The 17,883-nt window shown below is 35.5% G+C and overlaps 1 protein-coding gene across 1 annotated transcript in view; it reads left to right on the top strand.

The window, feature by feature from the left end:
* LOC145978538 (lysosome-associated membrane glycoprotein 5) overlaps window positions 1–12,048 on the top strand; it is a 37,961-nt gene extending 25,913 nt beyond the window's left edge. Inside the window, exons 4-8 of the mRNA XM_083111198.1 lie at window positions 2,800–2,933; window positions 5,302–5,418; window positions 6,703–6,784; window positions 8,692–8,880; window positions 10,999–12,048. Of these exons, the coding sequence (XP_082967324.1) occupies window positions 2,800–2,933; window positions 5,302–5,418; window positions 6,703–6,784; window positions 8,692–8,880; window positions 10,999–11,159 (683 nt within the window). The 3' untranslated portion in view covers window positions 11,160–12,048. The remainder of the gene's footprint in view (window positions 1–2,799; window positions 2,934–5,301; window positions 5,419–6,702; window positions 6,785–8,691; window positions 8,881–10,998) is intronic.
* Window positions 12,049–17,883: the final 5,835 nt, after the last annotated feature.

Below are 17,883 nucleotides of genomic sequence, written 5' to 3'. Positions count from 1 at the left end.
ACCCTCTGCTTTATCAATACACAATCAGATAAGCCCTTCCATTCCATACATACTTAATTGATTGATTTGCTTTATTTTACTTCGCTTTTGTGCCACTTTTGGCTAATTTGCAAAGAAGGGGATGAGTGCTGATATGATGAAATTGATGAATGGACACTCACAAACATCCATGCCCAGTCTGGGATTCGAACTTGGGACCCCTGGCATCGTAGCTCTATGTGCTAACCACTCTGCCATGGGGGCTGGCCATGCATTCGTATGTTTTTCCAGGTGCACACTTAAATGAATACACAGAGTGACTTAAATAATGGTGAAGTCAGAGGTAGGCTTAGTTGGTAGAGCAGTAAATGCCAAGGATTCAGGTTCAAACTCTGGTTGAGACTCACTTTTTTTATTATCTTTACAGAAAGTTTTCACAATTTAGTTGCTTGATCTTCTCCCTCATTTTCACACTTCTGAACATTGTAGTGCGGCAGTTGTACTAAAACATTTGAATTTCCCTGTAATAGGTTGCATGGAAGAAACATTTATGTGTCAAATGTTGGTCTGCTTTTTCCCACATTTGCACTTGTACCCATCTGTCTGGGACTCCTATTTCTGCATGCATTACCATTCTGTGATAAAAATTTCTAACAAAATTTCCTCGACAAAGCTATTTCTTCTAAATTGTATTATGTTTGTATATTGTATATGTTCCTAAGTTTTAAGAGAACTTCAATAATTGTAATTGCTCATTGTTTTAAATTAAATATCAGTTTAATTATTAGATTTGTCTGTGTGTCTGTAGAAAAATATATGATTAACCTACATTTCAAAAATGCAATATGTAAATTTATAAAATACTTAATGTTCACAACAAATTGGAAAATATTAATATTTTCTGTACAGGGTGTATCAAAAAGAATCATCCAATTTCAAAAGGCTATATTTAGGAAACCAATGAACATAGAACCTTGCTGTAAATTGTAAAATACATGTTGGAATATAAAGTTTTATTTACATAATGTTTACAATTGCTCTATATGTCTACCTCTGGATGCACAGCATACAACCACACAATGGTGAAATTCATCCCATACTTGAGGGGACATGTCTGGTGTTACTGCAGTCACTGCTGTTGTTATGCGGTTTCACAGCTCATCCACAGTTCTTAAAGGGAGGTGGGAGACATATACGGGGTCTTTCATGAATCCCCCACAAGAAAAAATCACAGACATTGAGATCTGGTGACCTCGGTGTCCAATGGTGTGAAGCCTACGGCCTATCCATCATTGAGGAAGCTCATTGTTAAGAAATGAATGAACATCCAGGTGGCAGTGGTGGTGCTCCGTCCTGTTGGAATATGAAAGGCATCAGAGTCTGCTTGTAATTGCGGGAGAAGCCAGTTCTACATTTCCAGATATGACTGGATAAAGGTGCAAAAGACATCCAGTTTATCGCCGTTTCCCGAAAAAAGGTTTATGGTCTGTACTTCCTATTGTAAGTAAAACTTTATATTCCAACATGTATTTTACAACTTAATGCAAAGTTCTATGTTCATTGGTTTCCTAAATATAGCCTTTTGAAATCGGATGATTATTATTTTTGATACATGATATATATCTGAGTGAAGTTAATTGTTGAAAAAATTAATTTAAACTAGAAGCACATTTTGATTTTGAACAACAGTGATGCCTATGCAAGTAGTGATATTCATCTTACTTTGGTTTTTCATTATAGTATCAAGATTACTTTTACTAGAAGGCAAATGTCTAACAATTTACTTCTTTGTTTATATTTTGAATATTTTGATATGTTTTGGTAGTGATGTGAGGTGACCTTGGTACATAGGGTAGCAATGATGATGTTAAAGCTTTATAACATTGTGCACTAACCCCCTCCCTCCTACATAAATACATAGCGTGCAGTATTGTTTACATACAGAAACAGATCCATATGTAATGAAAGTGATAATATGTCAAAATCTCAATTTAATGTATAGATATTTGTATTTGTGCCTGTAAATACTGAAGTCCTCTATGAAGTTTAACTTCTAAACCAAAATGTGATTTGTACCTAATATTACTCGTACATTAGAATGGTATGTGATTTTGTATTCCGTTATTGTAGAATTCTTCTGCCTGTGATTGAAGTCATATATCAACTCTATACCACAACTCCTCATCAACATTCTGCAATACTAGCCATTACTTCATGTTCATGAAAGATGATAGTTACTAGCAGTGGCGTACCCAAGGAGGGGTTGATGGGGGTTATAACCCCCCCCCCTTTCGCCCAGTATTCCTAAAAAAAAGAACGTGAAAGGTAGGAAAATATGACAAAATGAGGACTGACTAGCAAGAAAATGTATATATAACCCCTCCCTTTCGAAAATCCTGGGCACGCCAGTGGTTACTAGGTTCCAAACCTGGGAAAAAAAGCTGATCTAATTTGCCTAAATTTATTTGCTAATGACAACACTGTTCACTTTGAAAAGTTAAAAGACACATTTCACCCTGAACACTATATGACTGAAGCTCCGCAACAAACAGTGTGACTATCTAGCCCAAAGGTTATTGACACCTATGCTGCACAGTGTTGTCAGCTCCAGGAACAGATAGTAACCTTGCTGAGATAAATAATCATTAATCCTCCACTGCGTTAAGTCACATACATCCTGAGCTTTCCCTGCCTGAGTGCACACTGTACATAAAGAGTGTAACAGTGATGTTTGGCATGAAAAAACTATACAATTTATTTTTGTAATGTTTGAATTGTCATAATCATCATTAATTGTTAATTGAAACAATCTTACATTAGCTGCAGGTGCACCTGTTATCAACAGAACAACTTCCCGTTACCAGATTAATGGTAAAGATGGACTAGCATGCATTCTTCTTCAAATGGATGCTCAGCTTGATATTCGATACAAAGATAAGGATGGAAATCCAAAGGTAATGTACAAATTTTATATAATTTGATAAGAGCTTTTATCTGTTTATTAAATACCACATTATATATAGAGGTTGATTGGGTTAAATCCGACTGATATGTAAAGTTTAATTACCCTATGAAAAGCCATGCTGCTACCACTGGTTGTGTTCTATGGGACCACTAGCATTTAGGACTATTGCCCAACATCGCAATTTCCACTGCAACAAACTACGTTGGAGTACATGCATAGGAATTCCATCCCATTCCTCCTTACAAGCCTTCCATAGGCCAGTTATGGTGCTTCGGCGGCATTGTTGTATACTGGCATCAGGGCTTTTGACAGGAATGTCATGAAAAGGAATAATGTGGATTACTGTTTCCTGCTCCATGTCCTGATAAAACCGGAGGGATGATCTAGCGGTGTGTCTGGATGCTTTGTCCATGTGGATCCGCACCTGGTTCTTGTTGGCTCCGTACAAACGAGGGATGTCTGTCCGATAGATTGGGGCCATAATGGATTCCTGTAAGTAGGCAGCATTCACCTTTATGTTTTTCTCCACCTTACGTATCTCCAACTTCCCCTCGTAACTGTATCCGGCGACAATTATGATTCCCTGCAGGAAACTTTCTCGGCACTGATGTTAAAACTCTGTGCATCCCTTGCCAGAGGTGTGACGGTACGTAAGTGCCCTATTGTTACCATTACACGTGAGATAAAAAATGTAGGCCTCATCCAATGTGACAACTGTCTTGACCCCCAGGTGTCTTTTGTACAGTTTTCTGCAGTTGGCCTTGTGTTCTGTAATGTGGCGTAGGAGGAGGTTGTGAACCTGGCCCTTACATATGCACCACAGGCAAAGCAACGTCATTCGTCGCTGACAGTGGACCGTGCCACATTGAACCCCTGGGCCATGTTACGATGGGGTGGTAGATTCTCCTGGACTGCAATTTGCCGAATTCCATGAAGCACCTCAGGTGACACTTTTGCTGTCAACCTCGAACAGGCCCCTTTTGTTGGCGAATGTTTCTGCATGAGCACCATTTGTGTTTGCCTGGCCACGATATCTTTAGCTGTCATCGCTCCTATGGTTAAACCATTTTCCCGACACTGTTTCACTATTCGGTTGTACAAAAAATGTGCGTGGAAAAGAGCCATGATGTACCCTTCCCAATAACGGTTAATTTTCAGCGGCATTTCACTAGCACGAACACGATGCTCCGGCAACTACAAGCTCAGACACAACACTGGTTTCAAGGTTCTTGTGCAACTACACACGTGGCAGCAGCATTGCCAAATCGGTCAGATATAGCCAGATCAGCATTCTGTATAGCAGCATGAAACGTACTTTGGACATATCATTTCCTGTAGCATGCTTACATCCAGGGCCAAACTAGGACTGTCAAGAGGATGGTGGCAATTTTCCTCAACAGGGCACCGATCGTGAGCAGTTGGGGGTGAATAGGCATGAAATGTGTGTTTCAAAAGGGCATACCGGGATTTTACCGTGTCCCGGTGGGCCAGTCTGGCCCTGCTTACACCTGCCTACTAACACTTTTAACAATCTTCAAGGTGTGAAGTATGTCATGAATTATACTGCACATGCATGCTGAACGTTTTTTAATTTATCTTTCTTCTAAGATCAGCTGCAATTTTCTGCTGCACTTTCTAAATTATGTAAAATTAAAGTTAACATCAGTCGCATGTTTTTGGGAGATGGTTGTCCCTACATGTTTAAATATGTAAAAAATGAAGCAGTGTCATGTTCACTTTTGGTAACATGATCAATTTTGTGTTCACTTTTGTCATTAACACATACCTACGTATCCTACCCTTCCTCTCTAACCCACTTCCATGTAACATTTTCTGTAGTATGCATACACCTACCCCCAACACTTTCACAATCTTTAAAGGTATGAAATACATTGTGAATTATACTATGCATGTGTGCTGAACGTTCTTCCTTCCTTTATCTTTATTCTAAAACCAGGTGTAATTATCTGCTGTATGCTCTGCCTTTCTCGCTTTGATATTTTTCTTGTTACCTATTTAGTCCCCCAGCATGCAACTTGACGTTAACTTTATAATATTACGTGGCTTAGAAGTGCAACAGAACAACACAGCTGAGCTTAGAACAAAGATAAATAAAGGACGATCAGCTACACAAAAGCACTTATTTGCAGTGTAGTTCACATGTGTTGCAGTATTTCAATGAATATTGATGGGGGACACCTGTACCCCATGTGCCTAATGGAGGGTTAAGTGCAATATGTCTTTATCAGATCAAAAATCTCACTAATGCATACACTTTTTCACAATAAAAAAATATGAATAATGTAATAGATCATCCTTAGTCAGAATGGCCCAAAATGTGTTTTAACTCTTTTCAGGTAGCAAATGTTATTGTACCTCCAGCGGTTAATACTTCAGGTGATTGCAAAATTGGTGACACAGCAAATATGAGGATAATATGGAGATCTTATGATTTATTCTGGGGATTTACTAAGGTAATTATAGCCTGATTACATCCAAATCTACCAGTTTTGTGTCAGAGATTTAGAGAGAGGATTGAGTGTGTGTGTGAGAGAGAGAGAGAGAGAATCACTGTATTCTGTGTTGACTTATTATATATGCATGCTCACACCTCTACATATGTTTCCAATTATATGTGCCATTTATAGAGAGGGCATATAAACTAAATTCAGTAGGCAACAGCCCTTTGAGAGCAAAGGCATGACATGTGTCTTTTCATCGAGTGATGCATGGTCACTGCTTCGACTTATATCTGCTTTTTTGTAACTTTTGGGATTGAAATCCACTTCTTCTTCTTTTCAAGTAGTTCCCTAGTTGTCCTCATGATGCCGTGACCATGGTGGCCTTTCCTTGGAAAATGAATGTCAACCTAATATTATATATTTCACACATAATCTCATTTCCGGCACAGCCATGTTATTAGGAGGCATCGCAGGAAGTGATAACTTCAAGCTGAATAGGTATTTTAGAGGAGGCAACAGTATGGGGGGGGGAAGTGCCTCATTTGTCTCCACCCTGAAAATATTACCTTTCTTGCCTCTCCCTGTTGAAAATCATGCAGACATCCATGGCTGTGACCCTGCATTTTAAGACCTCGCACCAGGGAGTGTACCCAGGATTGTCCATATCAAAAGCTTCTTATTTGTCACGCTGGAGCTTAGATATATTACATAATATACCAATACTGTGTGTGTGTATATAAAATATAATGTATAATACAATTTTCTGCTTTATTGGGTGTGTTCACCTATACCTCCACTTCTGATGCCAGTATTTTCAAGAAACATTTGTTCAAAAACACACTTCTTCATCACCAATTTATGACTGGGAATACCATTTACTAATAAAAAGACAAAATGAAGCATATGCATAACGTAAGTACAGGATAAGTGCATTTAGTAGTACATATTGTGTCATGTATTTATTTTCCTCCTGTGAAAATTTGAGTAGAAAAATTTTCATGCCCAATAAAGAGGAGAATAAAAAACTAATTGCACAAAAAATAGAAAAATAAAACTTCATTTCAGTGGATTATCAGCTAAATATGTGTACTGTTAAATATTGTGTTTGCATTATTAAGGTTAGTGCAGAAATGTTTTGCTTGCAGAAAATAAAGTATACGTATTAAATATTTCAGGTAAATCACATAATTATGGAAGGTTGAAAATGAAGTTGTGAACAGTGTCATTAAAATAATTTCACTTCTAATTTTTTATAACTTATAGGAGTAATGGAAGTTGTGTTTTCTTTTTTTTCAGTCAGGAGGTGGTGAAGGCTGGTATGTGGAGAAAGTGGAATTTAGGTTTAGCCCATATGAGAGAGAATTCAGCAATGCCCCAGGTAATTTCTGAACCAAATAGGCGAAGTAAGTAGTATGCAAATTCAGTTTTTCTTGGAGTGAGAATATTAACAATAACATTGATTTATCACTTTTGCATGTTACTGCCAACTTCCATTGTGGAGTGGTTATGAATTATCTGGATAAGTTGCTAAGGGGGGGGGGGTCATCCTGTACTAGAATACTTGGTAAGGCATTGTACAATACAACTCATGTAACAGTCTCAAAGACAACAAATTGAATGACAAAACACAATCTAAATCAGCATAGTCTATCTTCACATTTATGTCTTCTCAACATTTCTTTCAGGCACGAGTGTTTTTTATCATTAGTGTTCTATTTCATCAGTTCATCAACATATTAAGCTGGAAAGAAGCTGGGAGAAGGTAATGATGGAGAATCGCTAGAACATGGATAGATATTAAGGGTGACCGGACAAATTAATCAGCATTCGTATCAGTATTGGCCAATATAGGCATACCAATTCTAACATAACCTTACATGACAATATATCCATAAATAACCTGTGATTTTTGGTGCAAAGTTACCATTTTGTTGTTATTTTTATAGATTAATGTAAACATATAATTCATATGCCATAGTTTTGTAAAGTATTCACATTTGTATTTTTGTTATTTTGCATTACTTTTCTGCAACTTTTAGCTAATTGCAACAATGAAGGTGAGTGATGATTAGATGAAATTGATGAAGGGGAATTCACAAAGAACTCCAATCTGGGAACTTTGACCATTTAACATGCTTGGCCACCAGTGACCTCCCCGATGGTGCAGTGTTAGCGTCGTCACCTTGTAATCAAAGGGTCCCAGTTCCATACCCAGTGGAGGCACTTAGTGGTTCGGATCCCACTTTAAACTGTAGGTTCAGTCCCGATTAGCCTTAATGTGCATAAAGTGGACTTAATACACCAACTCAATCATTTCAATCTGCCACAAGTACATTCATTAAGGAAGTTAATAAAAAATTCATGTTCCTCAAAGAACTTTCATTTTGGTTCCCTGCTATAGCAGTGTTGGTGCCAGCAAGTTATCGATTCAATCTTTCCCTTCTTCCTAGCTATAGTTCGATACAGAGTTCCCTCATTATGCAATTTTTCATCTCCACATCTCTTGTCGTTTCTAAACTTACAAACTGATTATCAGCGATGTTTGCAGAATGATTTTAGTTATTTATACAACATTGTGAATGGCAAAATCCGCTGCAACACACTTATTGAGGAATTCCACTTTAGAGTACCTATGCGCTCAACTCGCAATACAAGATTATTTTATACAGAAAAACCTAGACATGAAATTAAAAAAAGATCTATCTTTTACAGACTTGCCTCACAATACAATGATCTATCATCAAGAATCGATATATTTTCCTCCGAGTTTGCCTTTCAGTCATCTATTAGAAGAAATGTTTGTAAATACTAATATCAAATAGTGTCATCTTTTACTTATGTTTTGTTAATTTGCTATTCACTTTTATGTTATTTTGTTACTTTTATTATTTTTTTAAATATTTTTTTGCTTATTATTATTATCTTTGCATTTTCATTGTTGACAATTTCATTGTAAAATGGCCAACTGTGCTGTATCTGGAATTTTCTCAATAAATAAATAAATAAATGATGTTCTGGATTTGAGTCTCAACATATAGGGCTGTTCCATTATGTTCATTCACCTTATCTAATTATCAGTCATATTCACCAATCCAATGAGCCTAAAGAAATAGAACTGACCAAATTCAACAAACCTTGTGCTGAATTAAATTTAGTTTAATTTTTGTGTGACAATTTTCACATGGAAGTTGTATGTTGCTTGCTGACAGAAAACATATTTCATTTAGCATGTTACTTTGAGGTGGAAGTTAGCAAGACATGTTAATGTTTCAACCAATCTTGCAGATACAAAGAAATATATCCGAGTGCTGACACCTGAGAAGACGATGCTGTTCCCAACACCTGCAGGGAGGTCCTACGTCTGCCAAGGGAACTCCTCCATTGAACTCCATGGAAAGCATTATGCAGCCAAGCTGGAAATACGGGAATTCCAGCTACAACCGTTCATTTACAAGAATGGGGAGTTCGGGTCGGGTGAGTAGTAGATATAATTGTTTAATATGGCAATTAATCGAGAAAAATAGAAAATAATACAAATGTAAATTTAAGTGTTATTTTGTTTTCTCTCTTTCGTACCTAAATGCTTTGAAACCACGTGGCCCTAGTCAGTAGGGCATTTGACTGCCACGTGGGAGACCTGGGTTCGATTCCCTGGTTGGAAAATCTCAGGTGGGAATTTTTGTAGCCTTGTCCCCACGTAAAGCAGCTCTGGGGCCCACCCAGCCTCAAATAAATGGGTATCTGGGAAAAACCCAGAGGGGGAGGGTAAAGGCAGCCAGAGCACGGTTCTGATTACATCACTTCCAAAATTGCAGACATTGAAGAATGTGTGGGGCCCTACCCCAATACCCCCTATATGTGCCTCATGGCATAGTGCAAAGTGCACGGGGAAATTTACCTTAATGCTTTAAATTATATATATGCATATTCACCAGTGCTTGAAGCAGAAACTGTTAGATGGGATGATGTTTGATGAGCCTTGTGCTAAGCTTATGAACTTATCCAATCTTATCTACACGACAGAATGCAAATTACTCAAATAAGCTACAACATGCATGGTATAGTCACTAACTTTAAATCACAAAGTAGGAAAGTGTTAATGGGGGTGCCCCAAGGATCAATCCTGGGGCCCCTGCTCTTTATTTTGTACATAAACAATGTACCAGAATACCCAAACACAAAAATTGTCACCTATGCAGATAACACAACCATTCATGCCAGAGCTATCGACCCTAGGAAGCTTGAAATAAACACTTTTATCACCATAAACCAACTGGCACAATACTTAACTTCATGCGGATTAATAATAAACAACAATGAAACAAAATTTATGATATTCAATACAATCCGAAACATGGATTTTGAGTCACAAACACTATGCATAGACAATGTGCTCATAGAAACTGTTTCTTCAGTAAAGTTTTTGGGAATAACACTAGATCAAAAATTAACGTGGGAAGAACAAATTAACAACATCTGCAGTAAACTATCATCAAATCTATACCTGCTGGAACAAATGGCTGAATATAATTTAACAGAAATTAACAAATGCATATATTATGGACTAATTTACCCCTATGTTGAATATGGCATAATAGCTTGGGGTGGATCATTTTATAATAATACTGTCAGAATACTGAGACTTCAAAAGAGAGCACTTAGAATAATGTACAAACTAGGCTGTAGGGAATCTTGCAAAGAGTTATTCAGGGAGAAACAAATAATGACAATATACTCCCTATACATCTATAAGGCTATAACATTTGTTCTAAATACTGGAAGCATGACTAAAAATAACCAATTACACAACCACAATACAAGGGGGAAAGATAATTATTACCAGAACCAACACAGACTCAATATCTCAAATCAATCACCAATTAATGCCAGGAAAATATTCTACAACCAGCTGCCTCATGACATGAAACTGATATCTCCAAAAAATAAACAAATACAAACAATAAAAAAATATTTGACAGAGAGAGCTCTCTGCAGTATCAAAGAATTCATGGAACAAGACAATACAAGGCCAATGTACTAAACAATATGTATTTTAATTGTATTCTTATTTCAATCATGTAACAATGATAATGTGTTTTTAATTTTTATTGTATTGTAATGAAGTGTATTTTTCAATTTTTACTTTGGTGTAGTGATGTAATGTACTACACAATGTTTCTTCTTTTTTGTTATGATGTACTAAACTAATTATTATTTCATTATGTATCTTGACGTTTTCCATGCCCTTTTAATCAAGGTTCAACGGAAGAAAAGAAAATTCAAATTCAAATTCAAATTCAAACAGGAGGTTGGGTTGCCATATATCCTGGTTTTCTGGGATAGTACAGATAAATTAATTCACTATCCAAAAAACTACTTTATACAAGATAAATTCGTCAGCATTTTTTCATAGACTATGAGATTTTTTACTATCTAACTTCCTCTGTATGCATGATAAATAATTTATGTGCAATTTGTAATTCAAAGTTCATTACCAAAGTCTCAATCCATTTATCTCAAGTTGCAACAAAATGATCAATGTCAGAAGTATACTTACTTTAATTTCACTTCCTCTTTTTCAAACCACAACAGAGTTTGCGTGTTCAACCACGGGCACTGGATCCTATAGAGACGAAACAGCGCCTGTGGCTGTAGGAAGCACGTTGGCAGTTGTAGTCCTCCTTACTGTGGCGGGTTATGGCGTGTACCGCTATTTCAAGATCAAAAAAGTGCAATATGACACTATGGAGTAAAGTTATACCTTGCTGTAAGATAACAATGTATGCTGAATATTGGACGCTTAGGATGTTGTTTGAGATCAGATAAAGAAGGGCACATTCTAGCAGATATAATGCTTCTACACTCACAATGCCAAATTCATTAACACAATTCTTCTGGAACACTAGTTAATTGTTTCTATGTCTGTCTATAAATATGAACGATATCATGTTTATATGACATTTTTGTTTCTAAACTGTCTTTTGTTTCTGGAAAAAGAGGAAACGGAAGCAAATCTGTTTTGGAAATTTATTTTGTGTCCTGAAACTATTTCCAAGTTCTCGTGTATTTGCGCTACCCCAGTGTTCATGTTTTAATTAAAAAGAATAATTGAAAAGATATGTTTTTTGGACTCTGTGGTTTGTTATTTATAGATATTATATTGTAAGGAAATTATACATGTATATATTACATTGAAAATGTTGACACGAGGAGCATTTGACTATATGTATTTTATAATCTGTACAATTACCAACAAAGTAATTTATTTTCATTGTAATCTGCATTAACTATCTTCAATACTAGGTTTTTCTGAAGAGGTAAGTAAAAATTATTAGTTAGAAAGGAAAAGGAAACGAAACAAATATGTTAAAACTGTTAAAGTTAGAAGAATTTAGTTCAGAAAATAGGGGTTTTTATTAAGGCTCGGCTGGACCTTTGGCATTCGAATGGGCGATTTTTTTCAAATTTTCCTCTCCATTCGAAAACCTCTTGGATATTTCAAAATATGAAAAATCACATATGCTTAGAATTCCTTCTAGAGCATTGGCGTGAATTTTCGCTTCAATTTCTTTCACTGTTGTCTAGATATTATCAATAGTTTAATAGACTTACGTAATCACAAAACTATTGATAATATCTAGACAACAGTGGAAGAAATTGAAGCGAAAATTCACGCCAATGCTCTAGAAGGAATTCTAAGCATATGTGATTTTTCATATTTTGAAATATCCAAGAGGTTTTTCGAATGGAGAGGAAAATTTGAAAAAAAAAATTCACCCATTCTCATGCCAAAAGTCCAGCCAAACCTTAAAGGGAAAAATTAACATCATCACGGAATTCAGACAGGAGCAGGCATATTTCAATGCTTCTTTTTCTTTTCTAACAATTATTTATGTGCACTGCATAAATATAATTTAATGAATTAGATGCAAACATTAGTAAAAATTCACTCCAATAATAATTCAGAACAGATGTTATTAAGGAAAAGCCACACTAGCTTACCAAGGAAAAGAAAGCAATAAATGCATATTGTTGTGTGAAGTATTTTGTCCTTAGAGAAATTAGTATAATTATATTATAATGTTATGCCTGCAAGTACATATCATACTTAAATGATATTATTAAAAGGACCATAAATTTAAGTGGAAATGTTGTAGAATTAGACATCTTACATTTTTCTTGCCTGTGAAATCAACTTTGGTTCCAGTAAGAATAAATTATAAGCATAACAGCACTAATAACTATATTTGCATCAATCTCTGTTCCACTGCTTAGAAAGAACATAGGATTTAGCACATAATATAGCATATATCTTACACATAAAGACTGCTTGATTATTCTGAGTTTTAAGGTGTACATGATAATTAGTAAAGATGATGAAGAAATATGTTTTGTAGTCAATTAAAAACTCAAAAAGTGTGTCATACCATCGAATTTGACAGTGGCATATTTCTGAGCCCTGGAAATATGGAACTATTCATAAAAATGAATTTATTTAAGTTATATCGTGGTCCTTTGCATCATAATTTCATTTTTATATTCCATTTGCAGTGTGGTGAATACTTTTAAGACTGTCCTGTGAATTTTAATGATCTGTGTATTGCCTGGCATGGCCAGGTTTAAAGTCTTCCATTCATCAGTGATATTAAGAAAACTATGGTTGAATAATTTACAAATTATATTTAACTAATAGAAACTCCAATGTATATCTTAGTCTAAGCTATATCTATCAAGTGGATGTATTGCTGTTGCTTTTTAGCCACTCAAATGCACAGCAAGACAATTAACAAAGTTTAGGATGGTTTCAAGTGGATGATCTGTTGGTGAATTGAAAAGTGTTGGAGATTTTCTCTACTTGATTTACGCACGTACACACCTAAATGCTCTACAAGGCATCCTAATTTTTCAGAGTGTAGAATACCATCATTGTATTTTTCAAAATTTGAGACATTAAATAAAATTGTTGCAGAGACAGACACAAGGGCCACCCAAGCCTCAACACAGAAACTGGTGAATGCCAATTGTGAATCAGTACCATCGCATATTTCATTATCTTTAATAGTATAATTTAATTCAGAAGAGGAGGGTGGCTAGTGTTTAACTGCAAATAAGCCTGTATCATTCTCTGAAGACAAAATTTCATACATACTAAAAAAAAGAAGAAGAAGAAGAGTATCAGATGATTTGTAGTTTTGCCGAGATCCAAATTCACAACAGAATTATCAAAAGCAACCAATATTGTGTAAGCATGTACTTTGAATATCATTAAATTAAATATTAGGAACTGTTACTTCCAAATAATCCTATGAATTGGAACTGTATATATATATTTTTATTCACATTAACATATTCTGCAAGATATATCATCAACATCTTAATTTTAAAGCCATTACAAAAATTGAAAAAGAAAGGAAGAAACATTAATTCCCAGTAATTGAGATCATCCACTTTTACAGTAAAGACAAGATTGTGATATTAGAAATATATGTAAATTATTCAGCCAATCAGTTGTTCTGAACAAGAACTGTATAAAAAAATACAACTATCAAAGAAAGAACATAATGTACTTTCATCATTATACTATGTATATTATGTACTTTACACAAATGTAGCATGTAATGCAAGTTATTTTTCATTGTGTAGATATCTTTGAGGATGTTATGTAGGTAGTTTATATCTCAAAATATAGTTAACAGGATATTCTAAAAACAAGAGGTTGTGTATTGAAACATTACTAAAACTGCATTTCTTAACAATGAAGCTGACTAAAATTGGCTAGTCTGCAGGGGTTTATACAGAATTTCCCATCTAGGGAGATGAATGTAAGTTCATAATTACAGGGGTGTAAATGTAATTTTAAGAGCCAACATGGACATAAATTGGGTCTTTGTGAAAAATTTTAGGGGGTGTTGAGAAAATTATGGAGGTGTTAAGGGTGTGTGATTATATCACTGTAGTCTAAACTTGAAACTTTCTTTTTCTTCCCAAATATAAACTTGAAACTTTCTTTTTCTCCCCAAATATTCTCAACATACTCAACAACCAAGAGTTTTTACACAACTGTTCTGTATTTTTACATTAAAGTCATGAAAAGATGTGCAAAATAAAATCTTAGTTTTCAAGCTTGTGAGATTGATGTTCACGAGATATTGATGTGTGTGTATGGGAGAGATGGGGGTTTATGCATGTGCATGTGTGTGTTAGAAAATATATGTGTGGGGTCCCTTTACACTAGGGGATTAAGTCACAAATTTGTGGATTATCTGTGGTGCATTTCATGATCATATGCAGATTCTTCAGTGGAATATATCCAGAAGCATATTTCGGCTCCTTTTGTTCAGACACTCACTCTCTGTTTAGTGTCAAGTAACATATTTTACTGTAAAAAATGACCCAAAGTGGCGGGGGACATCAAATGCAGACACAATTACTAAAAAAAGAAAAAAACCTGATGCTCATGCCATGGGCACACCACTGCTAGTGTATGCTCACGAGAAACACCACAACAATCCACTCAGTGGCACTGTATGAAGGGTCACTCAAATATATTTACTAACAAATAATTTTTAACAAATTTCACTATAAATAAATTAGAGGCTTGATATTGTGTGCTATGTTGCTTTAATTTTTGTAAGGTGTACTTCAAATTTGTTGTTGTTTATCCTATCCTCAACTCTTGAATTAAGGTTAATGCATTTCGGATAGATGATTCATTCATACTAATCTTCCATTATAATCACAAACTTCTCAGCATGACACTAGCAGGAGGTTCATATTGAAAAATGCTTCACCTGTCGAGTTCCAACTGTTGAATGAAGCATTTTTCAATTTGAAACTGCTTCTAGACCCTGAAGATGCAAACAAAAATTCTGTGCAACTTGGAAACATTAAAAAAGTCATTTTGCTGATAAGATTTTTCTCAGGATATCAACCATGTTGGGTTTGGGGAGGTTTCCAAGCTTGTAGATTTATATATTATTGTTGCTTTTACAATGGGATTTAAAAAAAATGCTTTTTGGCTTCAATAATAAATTCATAAAATGTCACACACGAATTAGGAAGTGTTAACAAAAACCTATAATTCTCAAATCTTCAACTAGTTAACTACTTCATATGTACTCCTTGAATTAAATAATTTTTTTTAAATTTGTACATTTTAAACTCACGTTACAACTACACATCAAACAACATATGTCAACGGGCCTCCCCGATGGCGTAGTGGTAGCGTCGCCACCTTGTAATCAAGGGGTCCCAGGTTCGATACCCAGTGGAGGCTCATAGTGGTTCGGATCCCACTTTAAACTGTAGGTCCAGTCCAAATTAGCCTTACTGTGCATAAAGTGGACTTAAAACACCAAATCAATCAACAAATGTCAATGATACATTTGCTTGAGAATAGATGCTCATGAAACAGATTATGCAAAATTGCGCAATAGTATTTTGAAATTAGCATACATGCAGACCAGCAACATTTATTGCTGATATTTAAAGAAAAAATTATCAGTACCTTGACCAAAGATTTGTCTAAAATTATGCTCCAAAGTTACATATACCTGCTAACAAAAGTTGAAATTATCACAGGTATAGTTAGAAAGAAAATTCCAAATTGTGTAATCTAAAAGTTCTTCCTAGACTGATTCTATATCTGTATGGATACGTTCTACACTACATTGCAATATTTTGCACAAAAATAATGAAAAATTAGTGTGCTAACATAAAATACACTGGCACACTTTATAAGCAATATATTTTTATCATGTTTTGTGATTGTTTACTTTAATGAATAACCCACCTGATATGTACTGCATAATGAAGCTACATTTGTGTAATATCACATGTTACTGTTATTGCATATAAAAGAGAGAACTCAATATATCAGTTACGAAATGAGTGTTAAAATGTGTGTAAAAATATATATATATATGGAAAGTTAGTGCACGTATAGAAGAATAATATTTGTTGGCTTTGTAAATAAAAGTTGTGGAAAGTTTCAAGATCTGTTTTATTAATTACCTTTTCAGATAAACTCTCCTCGCTACACAATCTATCTTCTGCAGGATTACTTTTAGCGTGGAATGTAAAATAAAGGAGTCCTTTCCTGCCGAATATGAGCAATGATTCTATCTTTCCTGTAAAACTTATTATTTACATGCAATTTTGTAAAAACCAATTATACCTGGCATTCATAATGATGTTTAATTCAGTTTGTATATGTTCATCACTGTGTTCCTTGAATCCAATTGTAACCTGCTACAAATAATAACAACACTTCATGCTGCACAAACTTTCTACCCACTGTATTTTCAGTGAGAGTGTTGTCGGAAAGGATTAACCATGAACATAGAGTGGTCAATGACCCTGTGAAGGGGTGTGTTTTAGCAACCTGTGTCAACCGTGATGGCTGATTTTTTGACCTCGTTGTTTTCTGCACACACTCCTGTAAAATAAGAGGTTTTCTCAGGATATCAGCCTGAGAAAAATGCTTTATTATTTTCTGCCAGGAAAGCTTCAAGAGTTACACTGTATTGTAGAACTAATTTCTTCAGAAGTGACTGAGCTTCACTGCCTTTGTTTTTGATTGATTGATTTATTTTACTTCACTTTTCAGCCACTTTTGGCTTATCGCGAAGATGGGAATGAGTGGTAATATGAAATTGATGATGGAACTAGGGGCGATTCCTCCATGTAGGAAGTGATGAACTTCCTACAGTTCATTTATACTTGCTTCCAGTTCTCTACTCATAGGAGTTTAATAATAATGAACGTTGTAAAATTATGAGCTCAATGTACGTACAATTGACTAAGTTAGCTAATGTCGAGAGTTGACTGCTGTCATTCGCTCCACCTGCAGCCCCAAAGACGATGGACACACACCCTTTGCTGCCCCGCCCGAGGAACCTGGCTGGTATCACTACAAGCAGATGGGTGAGAAGTGGAAAAGGGGCAGGGGGAAGGCTGCAGTTTTAAAGCATTCAGCGAGGAAGCATCGAGGGTATCCTCAATCAGTGATGCCAACCCCAGCAAAATGGTACTAAACCTAGCACAGTTTGATCTTTGTTGGCACCTAGCACCCTGCTTTTGGCATAATGGTAAATACAGCATAATCTGCAAATGTGAGTGTCTCGGAGAGGGAAATCAAATTCAAAGGAATATGTTTTCAGGAAATAGAAGTAAAATTAGGTCCAAATCTTATTTTCACTTCACCAGCGGAAATGTTTCAAATAAAAGGGAGTATGCCTACACAGTGACAAGCTTTTTGCAACTATGCCTCGATCCATCTGCTATCTTTTCTTTATCCTGCCAGATTTTGTTCGTGAGAAAATTTTATGGCAGGAAATTGGTAGAAGGCTGGGGGTAAACAAAGAATTCTCTAAAACCGTTTCAAGTTTCTTGCTGAACTCATTTCGTTTGTTGAGCTATCGTACACAATTTTTCAAACCTTCCTCGGTTTACCGTGACTTCTTCCTACACTCCAAA

This window comes from Lepisma saccharinum, chromosome 25 (assembly GCF_977018435.1).
Source record: "Lepisma saccharinum chromosome 25, izLepSacc3.1, whole genome shotgun sequence".
NCBI lineage: Eukaryota > Metazoa > Arthropoda > Insecta > Zygentoma > Lepismatidae > Lepisma > Lepisma saccharinum.
The sequence above is the reverse complement of the archived record's forward strand: the minus strand, read 5'-3'. Positions and strand labels throughout refer to the sequence as shown.